Here is an 18,299-nt window from a genome sequence, read left to right as displayed (position 1 = left end):
CCCTCCCCCTCCCCCTCCCCCCTCTCTCTTTTTTTTTTTTAAATTAAATTAAATACCTCGTCACCTCCGTCTTGACAATATGCATATACACGTACATACATACATACGAATACATACATGTAAATAAATACATACCCATGTGCATATATAAATAAATATAAATAAATATAAATAAATATATATATAAGTGTATGTATAAAAATTTTTTTTTTCTTTTCTTACAGTTATTATTATTATTATTATGCATTAGATTCCCATTATTATTATTATTGATATTTTTTTTTTTTCTAAAATACAAATAAGTAAATTAAATACAAATATGTTTATATAAGTTTCTTTTACCTCCCCTTCTTCTTTTCTTTTTTTCTTTTTTTTTTTTTTCCCCCCTTTTCTCCCTCCCTCTCTCTCTCTCTCTCTCTCTGAAAAATATTTATATTTATTTGTATGTAAATATTCATTTTGGCGGGCAACATTAAAATAAAAAAGAAAAAAGAAGAAAAGAAAAGGCACGGGAGTTTGTATCAAACGTACATAAAAAAACAAAAAACAAAACAAAAGAAAAGAAAAAGACCAAACCAATATTTACAGAAGTTATATAAAATATTTATTTTCTTCCAGGCCACCCTAAAACCAAATGGACAAACGGCTTTTTTTTCTTTTTTTTTTTTCCTCCCACACTCCTCTAACCCCTCCCCCTCTCCCTCTCTCTTTTTTTTTTTTTATTATTTATTATTGAGAAAAAGAAAAGAAAAAAGAAAAAAAAAAAGCCTAATCTCGCAATGTTGCAAGATAAGCGATGAGGTCTGCACGTTCTTGTGGTTTTTTAAGACCGGCAAAAGCCATTTTTGTTCCGGGCATAAACTTCTTTGGATTTTCAAGATAAACGTCCAAAACCTCCTCCGTCCAAATCACACCCGAGTCCTGGTTTGCTTTGCTGTACGCGAAGCCCTCCACTGTGCCGGAGTGACGACCATAAATCCCGTAGAGGTTTGGCCCCACGCCATTCGCCCCTCCTTTTGTTCCTGTGTGACACTGCGCCGCACGACCCTTGAAGATCTTCTCACCCTTTGCGGCGTCACCCGGTGGAAGTGGCGGTCTGGCCTTCGGTGGCATTTTATTTGTAAATATAAATAAATATTTATAAATATTTCCCCTGGTAGAAAAATTTTAAAAAGAAAATAATAATAATAATAATGAACAAAAAACAAAACAAAACAAAAAAAAAAAAGGGAACTATTGCTGGTAGTTGCTTGAGTGGCCTTACGCCTCTTGTCCACAGGGAGGGAAAGGGAAAAGGAAGAAGAAGAAGAAAAAGAAGAAAAGGAGACAAAATCATAATGCAGGGTGGCGTTATTATTAATAATATTATTAATATTATTAATATTATTATGGTTGTTGTTGTTGCTTCTGGGAGGGAAACAAACAAACAAACAAACAAAAGAAAAGAAGGATAAATTTAAAAGGAAAGGAGGTAAAAAAAAAAAAAAAAAAGAAAAAAAAAAAAAGAATACGCATGCATAACACCACACAAATGCGCAGCGATAGTCACAACAGCCAGCAGTACCTAAAATAAACCAGGCATGTGGCAAAGAGAATGGAAATGGAATATATCTACATATATATATATATATATATATATGTATGTGTAATATATACACACGCTTGGGTGAGAGATGCCCTGTCCCTTTATTCCTACATAAAAGGGAGAAATGACCACAACAAAGGGGAGATGACACTTCGGGGGAGAGAAGGGGTGGGGTGGGTTTCTGTTGGCGTCATGCAATTTGTCAGAATTCCTTCCCACGGGGAAGGAAGTCGCAGCGGTGGTGAACGGGCCGACAGAAAAAAAAAAAAAAATAACAATAAATAAATAAATCCCCCCTCCCCCCCCCCCAAAAAAAAAAAAAAAAAGAAGAAAGTACACACACACACAATACACATACGCATATAAATATATATATTTATTTATGTGTACACACTCGTTGCGTTTTTTTATTATTATTTTTTAATTTTATTTCAACGCAATTTCACTTTTTTCTCTTCTTTATTTCTTCCTTTTTAAAAACCCACCTTTTCCCCCATTCCCTCCCACTTCCCCCCTCTCCAAAAAAAAAAAAAAAAAAAAAAAAAATCAAAATAATCAACAGCCACAGCAGCCACAGCAACCACGACAGCCACAGCAGCAGCCACAGCAGCCACAGCAACCACGACAGCTGCCACAGCAGCAGCCACAGCCACAGCCACAGCCACAGCCACAGCCACAGCCACAGCCACAGCCACAGCCACAGCAGCCACAGCCACAGCCAGAGCAGCCACAGCAGCAGCCACAGCAGCCACAGCCACAGCCAGAGCAGCCACAGCCACAGCAGCCACGGCTGAAGAATTGATTAACCGTGCTGAAAACGCCAATATAAAATAAAAATAAAAATAAAATAAATATTTACACATGAATCCTCCACTGTAATCGCAATATACATTTATATATAAATAGTCAAATAAATAAATAAATAAATAAATAAATAAATATATCCCCTCCTAACAGTTTATAAAATAAAGGAAGGGAAAACAAAACAAAAAAAAAAAAAAAAACAAGCAAACCAAACAAAAATGATGCAGGCATAAAAAGACACTTCATTTCACTCGTTTTCATTCTCCCTATGCCTCATACCAAAACAAAACACAAAAAAAAAATGAAGAACAATAAATAAATAAATAAATAAATAAATGTATACAGCTTTTCCTCCAGCACTACGATATATATATATTATATACACTAAACAAGAAAAACAAAAGAAAAGGAGGGAAAGACAAGAGGATACAAGAAAAAACAACAACAACAATAACAACAACGGGAGGCTAAAGAAAAAAGAAAAAAAAAAAAAAATAGAAAAAAGGAAGGAAGCAAGCAAGGAAGGAAGGAAGGAAGGAGCATGATATTCCTACTTATATACCCTTCACAATCAAACGTAAAAGTTTTTATGTGCAATTAAACTTTTTTTTTTTTGTTTTCTTTTTTGTTGTTGTTTTTGATTTAATTTTTCCTCTTATTTACGCCAAAACTACCAAACAACGACGGGCTCTTTTTTTCCCTCCTCCTCCTCCTCCTCCACACATTCGCAGCAAAAGAATGCACGGGGTTTTCTTCCTATTTGGGTACGACCCCCTTCCACACACACACACACACACACACACACTCTCTCTCTCTCTTTCTCTCCACCCCTTCACTCGCTTAAATGAGTTTTTTTTTCCGTTCACAATATAAAAGAAACTCGCCGAGACTGGCGCTTCCCCAACAGCACATGGCCAGCAATGCCACCCAACAAAGGGTTTACTGTACAAGGCGTATTTCTATTCAAGTGACTATTTTTGCCGCCATCTGTGGTTACGACCGTATTCCCCTTCTCTTCACCTTTCATCTCGCATTCCGCCGGTGCGGAGGTAATGTCAAGTGATGTCAGCGTTGGTATCGTCTTGATGCCATGCAATCCCTCCAACGTGACTCCTGTCCATCCAAGCCGCAACCCACGTAACGTGGGCGACGTGGCGAGACAAGAAACATCCGTAATGCCTGTTGCATGACTGAGGTCAAGCTCCTCCAGTGTCCGAATGCTCTGTAACCCCACAATACCATCATTATCTAATGCTTTACACCGTGATAATTTTAGCCACCTCAACGACGTCGACTGGGCAAGAAAAGACACGGAACTGACAGCTGTATTTGTGATATCTAAAAGCTCCAAAAATGGCATACTTTCAATACCCTTGAGTACAAGCGTGTTCACCCAACACGGAAGGGGTTCAATGAGGCCACGTACGTCCCGCCGCTCCCCCCAACGCCAAATAAGTTGTCTCAGATGACAGGAAAGGCGAAAAAGCATTTTAATATCCTCCACAACAGTGTCGCTAACATCCAACAACTCAAGAGAGTGAAGTGTATGCAAGTTACCAATGCAAAATCCACGCGTGTTACGGTTCGCCCTCACAAAAAGTCTTTTCAACGATTGACAACCAGAGGAAAGAAATTGAAGGGAGGTAACACTTGTTTGTGAGATATCCAATGTGTGCAATGAAGGAAGCTTCTCAATTCCACGTATACCGTCCACCGTGATAAGTGTCTCCACAAGGCGTAACTCCCGAAGAAGGGGAAGCGCGGATAACATGCGAAGATCATACACATCCGTAAAGGACAGATCCAATACGGATAGGTTTAACACATTGGGAAGCTCCGTTATGGAGACAAGGACGCCACTCGCAGAACTCCACTCTGAAGCATCTTCCGCAAGAAAACTATCCGCAACATTGGAAATGACAAGTGTTTGCAATGATCGCATACTCCCAATGCCTTTAATACCATTACTATCGACACGTGTCCGGCGCAATACCAATGATTTAATAGACTTACTGACAAACAAAGACTTCACACTATGAATTGCACAGTGTGAAAGGTCCACATGCTCCAGTGTTGGGATATCCGCCAGGCCACAGAATCCAGCCTCCGCGTCGTTTTCGATGGGGTAGTTGCTCAAATAGGTAGGCGTACATGAGTTTTTCTTAGAGTGCGTTCCATCTTTTCGGCGTGATTTCGCATGGGCCTCTCCATTACGGGAGGATTGCCGATCAAAGAGGATATCTTCACAATTAATTAGTTGCAACCACTGGGCTGTTAGGCTTTTCAGCGAAAGGTTCCCACGTAGTGTGGAGAGATCCGTCACTTTGGTTGTACTAACATCAAGCACCTCCAGCCGAGGCATCTGCGCCAGGCGACGCAAATCTTCGTTGGTCACTTTGCATGAGTACAAGATCAGTTTCTCCAGAGAACCTGACTTGTAAAGTCTAGGCAACGACTGCACTTTGGTGCGACTAATGTTAAGCTTCTTCAGCGTCGGTATCTTCTCCAGACCAAAAATGCCCTCACTTGTCACAGGCGTTGACGTGAGAGACAACTCCTCCAGAGAGCGACTCGCTGAAAGACGCGTGACGTCCGTTACGCATGTCATGCTCAAACACAAACGACGTAGTCGACGCATTTTCTCAAGCCCAACAATCCCCTCATTTTGTATGGCGGTGCACTGCGCATCAATCTCTTCAATTTCAGCAAAACGGCCATTGCGGCATTCAATGAGTGATCGCAACGACTTCAGCTGCCGTATGTGCGAGACGCAAACAACTTTTAACGTGGGAATTTCGGCCAGTCCACGGAGTCCCTCCTCGTCAATCATACAACCTTTTAAATTGATAACACGAAGTGTTTGAGAAACCGCAAGACAAGCCCCAATGGAACCAAATGTGGACCTGGAAAGGTCGGCCTCCCTTCGGTGAGCATACTGGGATAACGTAGCGAGCTGAACATCCTTGGTAGAGGTATCTCCGCTCAGACAGGGCGTTGAACCGGCAAGAGGCAACTGGGTGGAGAAACTATCCGTTGGCCAATCCGCACCACGGGGAGAAGCGTTGTTGGAGTCGGTTGAGACATTGTTAGATAAATTGTGGGGAAACAAATCTTCCATTAACATCCCGTTTTGCCCTACCGTCGACGTTGGCCGTGGTGAGGAGGATGTGACCATTTTTTCATTCATCCGCTCCGTTTCGACCGTTTTGCCTTTTTTCTGTTGGACCACACCCCGTTTCTCATCATCGGCAATCGGCATATTGGATGGCATGTTGTTGTTTGTCACTGATAACAAGTTGGTGCAAGAACGAACTTGTTCTTCAATCGCCGAGAGTCTTGGTATTTGTTTTAATTGCTGTTCCTGCTGGTTGAAAGCCTTCTCCCTCTTTTTCTCACTGGATCGAGAATACGCCGGGCTAGTTCCTATACTATTCTTGGGGTCATTTGCCGATTTAGGCTTATTCAATGCCTTGGCTGGTTCAGTCCCTCCACTACCCGCTGAGGAAAAGGATATTCTACAAAGTGGTTTTGGTTTCTCTGGCGGTGAAACCCTAACGGAACCACCGGCGTCAACATTCGACGTGTCATGCAACGTATTTCTAAGATTAGCATTGGTCGTGATTGTAGTATTATTCTCGAAGGCCACAAGGGTCGGTTCCAGAGATAAAAGCGAGAGATTTAAATTGCCGTTAGCCGAGAAAGCAGCCATCGCAGTGGCAGAGTTCTCATCACCTCCTTTCGTCCCACTAGATCCAGTCGAAGTCGTTCCAGGCGTCTGCGGCGTGTCAGGAGCCGCCGACACACCTTCCAAATCCGTTCCACTGCCCTTGTCGAGCGTGATAGAAGACGTGACCTTCTTTTGGGAAGAAGTGGAGGTGGATATCGCAGCAGTGGCACTCTCCACCACGTCGTCCTCCAACAAAAAAAAAGATGGCGGCATGGGGATCATGCATTTAATCGCAGGTGAATTGCCACAAAGCGAGTTTCGCATGCTCGGCAGAGTACTATCCCCACCCACTGTGGTAGCAGCAGTCGTTGTACCAGGAGGGGTTTCGTGTTTCATGGTGGACACGGAAACGGTCTCCAGAGAATTCTTTCCAGACTGATCCATCCGCAAAGTATTGGGCGCATTCTCTTTATTTTTAATATTCCTCTTCTTACCCTTCTTCTTCTTCTTCGTTCGCTGGATGGTTGACCTCGAGGGCGAACCACTGCACGTTGCTGACACGTCGACGGACGCAGCGTTCTGTGAGGTCTTTTCCCCACCAAAAATGCGAACAATGGACGCATATGCTCTTTTGATAGGTGTTCCCAAAGTGGTTCGCTTTTTCTTCTTCACATTGTCTACTAATTGGCCGTCATTGTACCCGAAAAAGGCACTAGGTGGCGCGACTGCGCTCGTAGATATATTAGACGGTGGCGTTTCACCCATAAGTGTTGTCCGCATAAACAAAAAACTCGGTGACTCTGGCAATGTTGGAGATTTCGGTGAGAAAGACATCGTTTTGTCGTGCGGCACGGGATTACTCGACGTATTGGAATGTGTCCTGGAAAATGCGGGCAAAATGTCGTGCATCATGCTTCTAGCCGTTTGCTTGTCATATCTTGCAGTGATGGCCACATTTTCGGACGTTATCGAAATCGGGAGCGAATGAGAGGATGACGGTGTTAGTTGCTGGTGCTGTTCTGTCTTTCTGTCAGAAGCCAAACACCCTTTTAAGTTTAGCGTAGGAAGGGAGGACGCCATCGCACTGTTCCTGTACCTTGGAGAGACTGGGATAGTCTCTGGCAACCGCAAGCCGCCCTCTGCGGTGGTTTCTTCCTTTAGGCGGCTACAGGGCACACTTGACAGTTGAGTTTCCTCCTTCGCGCTCTTTTCTCCCGCGCCCTGCCTACTGTTGCTGCCGCTTTTGCCAGGTGCGGTGTCGTCACTCACACCCAGAGACGGTGCAGTGCCCTCGTGAGAAGTGACTACATTTCCCCCAACGGGACGGGGAGAAAATGTCTTGCTTTCATCACTTTTCCCAACCTGCGTGAGTGTGGAGGCGCTGTTCTTTGGCGGATCTGAGAAAAGCACGTCCTTCTTTGGCGGCGCTGTATTTGCCCGCCGCCCTAACACGTTATTCCAGTCCAACGGTGGCTGCTTCGGCAAGATATGGATACGGCTTTCATTCACCCGTAGACGTGTGAAGGCTGGAAGACAAACGTCGACAACTGGGGCATGCGGGCGGATTGTTTGTGGCTTCCCTCGACCCACTTGCGCCCTTGAGTCCTGTGTGGGCAGTGCCAAAAAGCTCGCGTCCCTCTCATGCATAGTCCGGGAGATGAATGACAGTTAAATTGGCCCGCCAGACTAATAGTACCACGACAATGCAGACACACACACACAATTTCCTTTGTGTCGTCAAGTTTGTTGTCAGGCTTTCTTAACAGTACGTCTGGTATGTGTAAATCTGTGTTTTTGCAGAGTCTTCTAAACCCTCCACAGTTGTATTCCTTTCACTTGTCTTCTACAACTGCGTGCTTCTTGTCTATTCCTACCTTTCCCTTGACTTTTCACGTGGCAACACAGAAAACAGTTGGGTACAGAAAGGCACAAGGCTTCCTTCCCAATTGCGATGCCGTGTCTATAGGATTTGAATAAACGTCCTTTCCTTTTTTAAATTTATATTTCTTTTTATTTTGTTCCACCTCCGTCTGTGACCGCAGGGTTGCCTATTGACACCTCGTACCCGCAACCCTCCCCACCCCCCTTCCCCTTTTTTTTTTTTTTCTTCTTCTTCTTCTTTCCCTCCCTTTTTCGCTACCCTTCTACTCCTCAAAGGAATAGAAGTACTTTTTTTTTTTTTCTGTGTGGAAAACGTCCATACAAGGCGACAATGCACATGGATGAATAGATAAAGAGAGAGAGAAGAAAACAAACAAACAAACAAAAAGGCATACGCAGAATTCAGTTGGTAGAGGAATTGTACAGGAGCGGAGTAATAGAGACGTTAAAAACAATACGAGAAGCCGTCCATGAGTGGACGCCACACGTGCAACAATGAATACGGATTTTCCTACAGACTTTAAAAAAAAAAAAGTGGAGAATACAAAGCATCTGGCGACTCTACACATAAGTACACACACACACACACACACATGCCGACAGACACAAACCCCTCATGAAACAGAACGTTTTTCGCCCGAAGAGAAGCTTCTGGCACCACCATCTCCTCGATGTCGTTGAGGATGACGGCGGCTAACGTGGTCACCGGTATTACCACCAGAACCAGTAGCGCTGCGCTTCGCACGCTGCACCAAATGTAATGCCCGCTCCGTGCGCTGCAAGCCGACTGCACTTATTGCTAGACCGCCAGCCCCGCCGCCAAGAAGATCCCCGGCTTCCCCTACAAGGTCGACACAGACGACAGAACGTGCCACGAGTACACGGAGGGTTCCGGCAAGCATGCTATCGGACTGCCGACGGAGTTCACCACTGTTGTTATTTTGATTTTGGTGCCACTTGGGGTCCACCTCTCGCAACATTTCGACCATCATAGAAAGTGTCTTGGGTCCCTGCTGAGCCGCAAGGCGACGCATGGAAGCATGAATAATTTTTCGCAGGGCAAAACGAATATGAAGCATAACAACACCAAAATGCATTGGTTCCTCAATATGTAACGCCGCATCTGGATACCCAACTGTGGGGGTGGTGGTTAAAGAAGACGGCGACGAACCCATGCCATTATGAGAACCGGTTGCTGGCGTAGCACTACGAAATGCTGCAATACGCTCGTGTCGTGCGTCATCTGCCGCTCGTATCATGGCCATTGCCTTCTTATATTCTTCAGCTGAGGTCGGTCGCATTTGTGAAAAATGCATGGCGGTCTCCATCACCTCCGCTAGTGTGAGATTGAGAGAGAAGAGTGTGCGTTTGTGTGTGCGCGTGGCTGTTTCATCCGACTGGTCTGCCATAAACCGGCTCAGTGTCTCCACCTCGTCCTCCTCCTCGTCAACTGCTTGTGTGGTGGAGGTGACATCCATCACCTCGCTTGTTGCCTCGGCTGCATTGGAGGAAATGGGACTTTCAAGGACCACATCTGTGTTCGAAACCCCCAGACTCAATCGGCTTTTCGCCGAACTCTCCCTCACCCCTGCCTTGCTACCCACACCCGCAGCAACAGGGGCAGCAGCGGCACTTTTATCGTTTCCATGAACGCCTCCTAGTTCTAACGTCGACACGGATCCATTATTATTATTATTATTATTATTATTATTATTATTATTATGGCTGCTGCTGCTGCCTCTCCGGGCAATGGCGAACCTGGCGAAGCGGTCCACAATGGGGGGCTGACCAAACACATCGGGACGGAGACTCATGCTGTGGTACAGGACGCTTGCCAACGCATTTTTGCTGACAAAGGCATCCTCACGGCATATGGAGGCAAGGAACGGGATGAGAACCTCATCAGGGACAGAGCCCGCAACTCCCTGCTGCACCGAGGCAACCGTTGGTGGTGCAAGTGCCTCACGGAAGCTTGTCCGCTCCACGATTTGGCCACAAAGCTCCTCGCAAAACAGACGAAGCGCTGCATTTCGCACGTACGTGTTTGAAAGAATACTTGTCGTTGCCGTCATCAATGGCGACAAATGGGCATCCGTACGACGAAGGTAAAAGTGAAGGGAGGCAACAACTTGTGTCAGCGTGAGGCTCAGAGCGTTGCGGATGTTCTGCGAGAGTACCTCGTTGAAGAACGATGGCGACAGAAGACACAACAGCGTGGGGGATCGCACAAAGAGCTCTGGCCGCTTGGAGCGCCACGCATCCAGCGCCATCATGTTCACAGAAGGCTCCTGAGAAGAATGTCCCTTCTGTTTGCCCGCCGCGGCTCCATTCCATGACACCTCCGGGAGAATGTCGCACGAGAAACTGCAAATAATACGATGAACGACGCGGCGGGCAAACGAAGCCCGCAGCGGAGCATCCCGGAGAAGCACACGAATGGTGTCCTGCAGAGCCACAGCAACCATCAGACGCAGTTCATCTGCGTAAAGAAGTGCCTTACGCGCGTGCTCGTGATCGCTGTCTGGTGCAGTGGCAATACTTGTCGCACGGTGTATCATCAAGTCGGTGTGGTCCACAAGCGCCAGACTGACATTCAGGAAATGAAGAAGCGAACTCTCCAGGAGGTTCATGTTGACGCTATCCGGATCTGTTTGTCGCGTATCCGCATGTAGTTGACGTTCTGCCAGGCGCGCTTCTGCATCCTGGCTACGGTGCTCACTCCATTGCGCCGCATCTCCCCCCTCCTCCTCCACATCTTCCTCAAATCCACAACGACCATGTTGTTGTTGTTGTTGCTGCCGCCGCTGCCGCACACCGTCACGCATCTCGCTGTCCCCGTGCATGCGAAATCGATGAAAGACATGCACGGTAAGGGCAAGGAGATGCAGATACAGACACAATGAGCGCATGTACTCAAAGACGCCGTGCTCCGCCGAGTTGAATGCCTCCATCTCCACGCCCTCACTTATATGGGACAAGGCCGTCATGACGGACTGACGATCCGCAGGCGTAAGAAACCACCCCGCTACGTCATTCGCATGTGCGCAGCTTACCGGGAGACGCCGTCGCTGATAAATACGTGGGCCCAGTTGATGGGGATTCTGCATAAATCGCATGACATTCATCGCATTCCCATCCATTCTTTGACGCAGGAGAAAGTACTCTCTCGCAATATACGTCGTGAACACCCTGGCAAAGTCCTCCAACCCCGCCTCACCACGTGGTCCACGCGAAAGATCGGTGAGAATGGTGAAAAGAATACCTAATGGAACAGACGGCTTCTGCTGCTGTTCGTATCGTTGTTGTTTCAGGAGCTGCTCGTAATCACACCGTCCCATTCCACGTGAGTTTTTTCCCTTTTCCTCCACCAACAATCCGCCAATATCGTCATGGGGGGAGATCTCCACGTCACACGCAACGGGAATCACGTCTTTTTTCGCAATTTGTGCCATGACATTCCCACAAGAGGAAAACAGCGGGGTGCCAGAATTCACCGCCGCCCGGCCTTCCCCCAACCGCACGGAAGACCGGCGCCGCCGCACCAACAGCAGGAACTCTCGCTGCAGTTCCTCAAAGCGGAGGCTGTATGGTTCGAGGAACTCCCGCTTCCACTTCTGGGTGAGCTGCAACCATAAACCGCGGCGCTCCTCCAGCGGCACCGGCGATCGCCGACGGACAAATAATTCCAGACTGCCAAAGATGAGCTCTGCGTGAGGGAGGGCCACAATCTCCGCCAGTGTGCACCGAGTAAAGACGGTCTTCACGCAGTTGAAATGCGTCCCAAGTATTTTGTTGCTCTGTGGAATGGAAAGCGCGGCATCTACAATAGACAACACAGCAGATGACGTCTGCACCCGACCACATTGACGGATCAACGCCTCGATAAGTTCGCCGTTTGGAATCGTCTCTTTCGCTTTTCCTTCCACCTTTCCTTCTTCCTCTTCTTCTTGCAGGAGAATGGCGGCATCCATGCCTCCAAGTGTGCCAGTCGTGAGAAGAGCTTGCGACTCCCCGGCATCAACGCCCATGTCCAGCAGTGTTTCATCGCCATCGTCACCTTTATTCTCCAACGCTACGTTCCGTTTTTGGTCGCTTTGCACTAACGTCAGGTCCTCCGTTACGCGTTCAAGCATCAACAGGGGTTTCTCGCACGTCCAGTCAACCACAAATTCAGCATGTCGGCGTTGTGTCTTTCTGGTGGCGGCCACGGATGTCAGTTCGTTCTCCAAATCCCGAAATGACTCAAGAAGAAGCTGCAGTTCGTCTATTGACGGGACACGCAGTGCGGTTGCCGGAGTTTCTCCACTGGGCAATCGCTTCTGCTTTCGTCCCGACGGTTTCTTCGACTCGCCCACCTCCATGCATAGCACGCGCCACACACGATGGATAACAACGCCAGCAGGTTGGTATCGAGCCGACGCCGCCGCAAACGCACGAAGGGATGTGATGATGGCTGTGAGATCTGTCCGTTGTCGCATGCCAACACCGAGCCGTATTGCTAGTCGATACGACAACTGCACGTCGCTTAGAATCCCCCTTAAACCCTCCGTCAGTGTGTCAAGAAGCGGCCTCTCACTCCTCTCGTGGTTTCCGCCCTTCTGCTTGCCAGTGCCTTTATCACGCTGGTCGCCATCATCGCCGCCACGCTTGATGCATGCCTCCACGAGCTCTCCAATTTCGCCAAGAAGAGAATCCGTGGAGCGTCGAAGGGTACCATTGAAGCATAAACGACCGTAGTCGACTGCGGCAACGCGTCCCAGCAATCCCGCAACACAGAGACTGATCCACAACATATGGGCGCGTTCCGCACGGAAGTGCTCCCACAATTCATCGGGCAAGGCAAGAACCGACCGTATACATCCCTGCAATACATGAATCAACGTCTGTAGTGCCAGTAGAAGCACATCGCGAAGCTCGTCACCAAGAATGTCCTGTTGAAGAGCACAACCACGAATAACATCAAGTACATTATCAAAGCATGCGACAAGACAGCCAAAAAAGAGAATGAACTCACGTTCTGCTTCAGGGGTTCGTGTGACGGCCGACAATGCAAAGTAATTTCGTCGTCTTCCTCCATCCTGTTCTTCGTATTCCTTATTCCCCTTGTATCCTATTGCCTCTTTTTCGTCATCATCATCATCATCTTCTTCCTCTATTTTCCTTGCCTCTTCCTCCAAGTCCTTTTCCACACCATGCCTCCTAAGAGGATCGTCTGTGCTGCTTTGTGAGCGCGTCTCACGGTACGCTGCAGACGCCCGCTGCACGAGAATCACCGCCTGCTTCATGGCAAACAACATCGCACGATACTCGCCACGTGTAGCATGCTTTAGGAGCCCATGCAGAGGAGTCACACGATCAAATCCAAGCAGCGTTATTGGCGACTCTGACATGATGTCCGAGAGGCAGAGAATACTTCTCATGAGAGTGTGCGTCAGCCGCGGCGTTGCCGGGTTGGACAAAGAGCGTAGCTGCGAAAGAACTGCCCGCGTGGCCACATCTCCCATGGACGTTGTCGTCGCCAACTGATGCTTGCGCTGTATCTTCAGCGCCGTCTCGGCGAGGTTGAAGGCCCACCACACCATCGTCCAGCTTCCGGCGGAACTCAGGTAGCCGATATAGTCAAGCAGCACCAACGGGGCCGTCTCAACACGCGTCAAGGACGCCATCGCATTCTCTCGCTGCATGGCATTCGCCGTTGGAGATGATGAGCCCTCCAGCGGGACACGAGACAGGCGCTCCTGCACCCGCAGGTACTGCTCAATGAAGCGCACCAGGTTGCCGAGGAGTTGGGCACTGATGTATGTATTCGCCATAAAACTCAAACACTTGACAGATTCCTCCAACAGCTTTTTGTGATCCGCAGTAGACGACAAGTCCACTCGCTGCCCGTTCTGTAAATAATACTGCAGCGCCGAAACGCAGCTGCCCTCGCGATCGCCGTAGAGTGGCTGCACCCTTGAGAAAGGAAGGAGACCGTTACTTAGATCAAGCACATGAAGGTAGGAGTAACCACTGCGCTTCCTAAACAGGAAAGAAATGCTGCCGCTGCTCTTCAGTGCTTGGGTGCTGTCAATGGTGGGCAATTGCGCCGCTGGTAGTCCGTAGTCGCTGGCATGCTTCCCACCCCCGCGACGCGCATGCCGAAGGCAATACACCGCCACGCCAATCAATAGATCACTGCTGTCGTTTTTTCTGGCCGCCGTCATTCTCAGATCTGGAAAGGACACAAACTTAGAAAGCACGGCAAGAACAAAGAGCACGGACTCACAGGCTGCGGCATGTGTCTCTGGGGTATCCTCCTCTGCGCTCTTCACAAGGCTAATCAGCACGGCAGGGAGGACACATTTAAGTAAAGAATTCTCTCCAAACTGCAGCAACTCCTGCTGCTCTGTCCCCAGATGAATATGCAGGTCAAAGAGCGCGTCAATAAAACTTGCATATCCGCAAAGAAGAATAAGCTCCTCATCTGCAGCAAGTACAGAAAGCAAAGATGAAAACGCACCACACGCCCATGTATGTACCACCTTCATTTCCTCTTCTGTCATCTTTGTTGCTCCGGGGAATTTACCGTTATGCCTCAGTAAAAATGCCACATCGCGCAGACTGGAGAGAATCAGCGCACATGTCCACTGCTTGGTGACCGGAGGGAGATACGGTGCCGCAGCAGGGGCGGTAAGACATTCCAAAGCCGTACTTATGGAACGCTTTAACCATCCCAATTTTTCATGCCGACGTGTTCGCTGAACCAGTAGACTCATAAGATTTGACTCCAGTAAAGAGGGAAGATTAAATTGTTGCGAATGTCTTCCTTGGAAGAAAACTGGAGCACTACTACGCAACCACCAGTTGCTGGCAATTGCGTCCGAGTAGAAAGAGTTCCCCAAGAGCATTTGTTGTGTGCCCGCAACGATGGCGACACCCAACACGCGATGTATATTCCCATCGCGTGTGTGTAACGTGTCGGCCATATCGTACACGCGGTGAGCGGCGGCAGCCAGGGCAGTGGAGAGATGCTGCAGGCTCGTCGCAACGAACGGCGGAAACACCAGTTCAGATTCATCCCCGTCCTTCATCTCGTATACCCTACCCATATTTACCACATCTCCCCCTTCTTCTTCTTCTTCATGTTGTTGCTGCTGCTGTTTCTGATGGTGGGCGTGTTTCGGCTTCAAAAATTGGGTCATTTTTTGTGTTGACTTCGTCTTCTCCACGCGACGACGGGCTGCCAACAACGCCAACCACGTCATTTCCAGCGCTGTACTGCGGTTCGGCTGCTCCACGGCATGCAAATCCGATAGCTGAAACACGGCGTCCTTCGCGGCGACGATCATGTCAAACAACGGGCTGTTCACCGCCGTGCCGCTAGCCGCCCCGGACGCGGTGGTCCCCGACAAGTCATTCTTCTCCCACACCCGCCGTGGTGAGAAGCGGGACGACTTACGCATGGCCTCTGCAGAGGTTGGGAGCAACACCCCCTCTTTCTCATCCTTCTTCCTAAAGAGCGATCGACCCCCGCGATGTCGTCTCAGTCGTGCATCACTCGTGTCGTACGTGCCAGCGTCACCACCGCCCCCATCCTCCTCCGCGGCAGGTCCCGTCGTCCGTGCCGCCCGTCGCTCCTCGAACGCCTTCTCGTCAAAGTACAACATGGAACTTACCGTGCTGACCAGTTCCGTCTGCACCGTCTCTAGTTGTCGGATGCTCATGTGGCCGCTGCCATGAAGATGGTGCTCAAACCGCAGCTGCGCCGTCACGTCCGAGTAGCCCTCAAGCAATATGGGCAGCAACCGCAACCACCAAAAGGCCGCCATGACACCGTGAAGCTGTAAGGCAGATTGATGGCGCAACCAACTTTGTCGAATTGTGAGTACAATCGTGACGGCACAGCAGTCCTTGTTCTCCACTGCATTCAAAACGGCCCCCTCCTGCTTCCCCGCCTCCGCGGCCGCCGTCATGAGGCAAAAAGGCACCATCTTGAAGTATGCTCCGCAGAATGACAGCAACGCTTCGGCCGGCGCTCCCTTGTACGCAGATGAGTGCCGATCCTCGCAAGACTCGGGAGCACAACAGTACTGAAATGACTTCATGACAAGAGCCTCAAGGCCTTCCACCGTTTCTACAGACCCCTCACGTTCACGGATTGTGAACACCCGTTTCTCCAGCTCGCACATCACACACTTGACAACCCTCGCCAGATGGCGTGACTTCTCAGAGTCCTTCACATCCTCACCTCCCTCCGTTGCGTGCGGCGATGAGTTTGGCGTCTCTCCTTCACACCGCAAGACGTCTTCCATCACACGGCAAAGCATTGCTACACGCCACAGCGCGTTTGTTACTGTATCACCCATACCATCAGAAACCGTGTCGGTTTCCTCCTCGGCTCTGAAATGGCGTCCCGTCCTTTTCTTCTTGACGGCGGGCAAACACAACGCGTCAAGTTTGTCCAAAAAGACTCGTACCAAATCGCGTAATGCCTTCTCTGTGACACACTCCCGGCCAATCCGCGAAAAAGTGACGGACGCACACGACAACAACAGGTGCCATTCCCGCAGCTCACCCCACAGTCGTGCCTGGCGGCCCAATGGCGCCACAACGGCCTCCGCTGATTTCAGCGGCGGAAGCGTCATCGTCACGTGTGAGGACAAAAACTCCGTTGACGCTCCCCCTTTCCGCAGCTTCAGTGCCACGGCGAGCAACGAACACAGAAGCGCTATGCTTTCCTCACACGTTGGCTCTAAAGGAGAGCTGGTGGAAAGGCCATCTTGTGTTCTTCGCGTCAGCCGACTCACCTTGCCCCAGTCCACCTCGAATAGCCCTGTTGCATCTGCGGCGTGGATCTGTGAGTACGTCAGTCGCTGCGACGTGCCCGGTTCACCAATCCACTTCTTTTTCCTCTTTTCTCTTCCCGCACTTTCGTGTTCCTTCGTTTCTTCTTCTTGCATGAGAAGTGCATCCCTTGCCCGCCATAAGAGTTGATGCAGAACCTGCCCCATATCCGTTTGCCGCGGCGTGATGTTGGCAACGTCCTCAAGAGCAGGCCCAGCGCCACCCCTGTCGTTGGGATTGGCTTGAACCTCTGCACCGAGACTCTTGTGCCGAACAGCAATGACAATGCTGAGAAATGTGTGCGAAGCCGTAATGACAGATGTGTCCACTCCTCTTACGCAACGCCACGCACAAAAAAGGTTTCGCATATTTGCGTCAATAGACAATTCCTCACTCCCTTCCCTGTTTTTTCCCACCACACGGACAGCCGTATCAATGTATGTTTCGGTATATATATATATATTCACGAACTGCGCCTCTTGCTTCCTGAGATAATGACAGAAAAAGCAATAAGATGCAAACGAAAAAAAAAAAAAGAAAAAAAAAAAAAAAGAGAGAGAGAGAGAGAGAGCAACAACAAACAAAAAACTGATAAGAAGAAGTAATAAAAACACATATATATTATTTTTATTTTTGTTCTTGAGAAAGAAGGGAGAAATGGGAAGGTAATGATGATTATGTTCACTTTTCACGACCTCATTTTCTGCCTGCCAACACCGAGCGCATACGAGCTTTTGTGCTCCTGCGAGGAACGGAGCCGCAAAGTCGTCCTCATTCATTAAAAGTGGGCATCGATTAACCCCTCACGTGTTATACGAAACAGCACTCATCCATGTGCACTGAAAGGTTGTGCGCATGCATGCATGTGTACTCCTATTCAATATATATATATATATATATATATATATATATATATATATATATATATATATTAATGTTAGTTTTATTTTTCCTCTTTTTTCATCCAACTCCTTCCAGCGACACCACACACAGACACAGACAAATTGATAGAAAACGATGCACGGATAGACATGCATGCAATGTCTACTTCGCACTATTCAAAAGTGTGCTCCAACACATCACGTAGAACCGCGGCGTCTGGTGCCAACTTCACACACGCCGTTCCCACCTTTGGCCGCTCGCCCACCATAATGGCGGAGCTGATCGACTGCAACTCATCGCTCAGTCCCCGACTCACAGCCGTGTGCAGCCACCGCTTTGACGACGCAAATGTCATCTGGAAGAGCGGACTCGCACTCTGTGAAATGACGCCTGTAAAGTTGAAGTTCTCCCATGTACCGCGATGCGTGGCAGCGTCAGCGATGAGCGTCAGATGGCGATGGTCAACGGAGTACCGCTTGAATAATTTGGACAGCTCGTCGTAAAGGGTGCGGTATGCCGACTCGACACCAAACCAGTTCGCCATGTCACGAATGTCTGTGGAGCGGGCCTGCCGCAATTTAATCGCCCGCGTCCCCAAAGTAAAAAGAGAAAGAAACGACAAGACATGACGCATCGTCGCGTTGGCGCCCTGAA

At 48.6% G+C, this 18,299-nt stretch overlaps 4 protein-coding genes across 4 annotated transcripts, besides 49 other annotated features; all 4 read right to left on the bottom strand.

Moving 5' to 3' along the window:
• Window positions 1-21: a microsatellite.
• Window positions 1-2,144: a sequence feature (haploid, Esmeraldo-like haplotype).
• Window positions 29-55: a sequence feature (AT_rich).
• Window positions 78-198: a microsatellite.
• Window positions 225-271: a microsatellite.
• Window positions 273-331: a sequence feature (AT_rich).
• Window positions 349-381: a microsatellite.
• Window positions 391-421: a microsatellite.
• Window positions 482-506: a microsatellite.
• Window positions 534-567: a microsatellite.
• Window positions 709-734: a sequence feature (AT_rich).
• Window positions 738-766: a microsatellite.
• Tc00.1047053506949.50 (cytochrome c, putative) lies at window positions 769-1,113 on the bottom strand (the record flags this gene model as incomplete). Its single annotated transcript, XM_804093.1, has 1 exon — window positions 769-1,113. The coding sequence occupies one exon, from the start codon at window positions 1,111-1,113 to the stop codon at window positions 769-771; it is 345 nt and encodes a 114-aa protein (XP_809186.1).
• Window positions 1,112-1,150: a sequence feature (AT_rich).
• Window positions 1,161-1,195: a sequence feature (AT_rich).
• Window positions 1,202-1,225: a microsatellite.
• Window positions 1,291-1,325: a microsatellite.
• Window positions 1,351-1,390: a microsatellite.
• Window positions 1,417-1,439: a microsatellite.
• Window positions 1,474-1,508: a microsatellite.
• Window positions 1,606-1,655: a microsatellite.
• Window positions 1,843-1,876: a sequence feature (AT_rich).
• Window positions 1,946-1,969: a sequence feature (AT_rich).
• Window positions 1,988-2,017: a sequence feature (AT_rich).
• Window positions 2,106-2,131: a microsatellite.
• Window positions 2,145-2,373: a sequence feature (areas not merged during assembly with more than two copies in the genome that could not be assigned to a particular haplotype).
• Window positions 2,178-2,334: a microsatellite.
• Window positions 2,374-2,994: a sequence feature (haploid, non-Esmeraldo-like haplotype).
• Window positions 2,413-2,433: a microsatellite.
• Window positions 2,480-2,526: a microsatellite.
• Window positions 2,548-2,608: a sequence feature (T-rich).
• Window positions 2,700-2,726: a microsatellite.
• Window positions 2,827-2,850: a microsatellite.
• Window positions 2,859-2,893: a microsatellite.
• Window positions 2,887-2,928: a microsatellite.
• Window positions 2,994-3,040: a microsatellite.
• Window positions 2,995-3,158: a sequence feature (haploid, Esmeraldo-like haplotype).
• Window positions 3,089-3,108: a microsatellite.
• Window positions 3,159-18,299: a sequence feature (heterozygous, Esmeraldo-like haplotype).
• Window positions 3,168-3,194: a microsatellite.
• Window positions 3,252-7,703, bottom strand: Tc00.1047053506949.30 (hypothetical protein, conserved; the record flags this gene model as incomplete). The annotated part of the gene is made up of 1 exon (XM_804092.1): window positions 3,252-7,703. One exon carries the CDS (start codon window positions 7,701-7,703, stop codon window positions 3,252-3,254), a length of 4,452 nt encoding a protein of 1,483 aa, XP_809185.1.
• Window positions 6,520-6,567: a sequence feature (GA-rich).
• Window positions 8,045-8,073: a sequence feature (AT_rich).
• Window positions 8,142-8,177: a sequence feature (GA-rich).
• Window positions 8,511-8,531: a microsatellite.
• Window positions 8,552-17,131, bottom strand: Tc00.1047053506949.20 (hypothetical protein, conserved; the record flags this gene model as incomplete). The annotated part of the gene is made up of 1 exon (XM_804091.1): window positions 8,552-17,131. One exon carries the CDS (start codon window positions 17,129-17,131, stop codon window positions 8,552-8,554), a length of 8,580 nt encoding a protein of 2,859 aa, XP_809184.1.
• Window positions 9,620-9,660: a microsatellite.
• Window positions 12,997-13,111: a sequence feature (GA-rich).
• Window positions 17,287-17,314: a microsatellite.
• Window positions 17,315-17,334: a microsatellite.
• Window positions 17,378-17,398: a sequence feature (AT_rich).
• Window positions 17,644-17,695: a microsatellite.
• Window positions 17,818-18,299, bottom strand: Tc00.1047053506949.10 (DNA-directed RNA polymerase I largest subunit, putative; the record flags this gene model as incomplete). The annotated part of the gene is made up of 1 exon (XM_804090.1): window positions 17,818-18,299. A coding segment is annotated over one exon (482 nt), but the record flags the coding sequence as incomplete, so codon positions are not given.

Source organism: Trypanosoma cruzi, genomic scaffold, assembly GCF_000209065.1.
Source record: "Trypanosoma cruzi strain CL Brener 1047053517073 genomic scaffold, whole genome shotgun sequence".
Taxonomy (NCBI): Eukaryota; Euglenozoa; class Kinetoplastea; order Trypanosomatida; family Trypanosomatidae; genus Trypanosoma; species Trypanosoma cruzi.
This window is presented reverse-complemented; position numbering and strand designations above follow the sequence as displayed.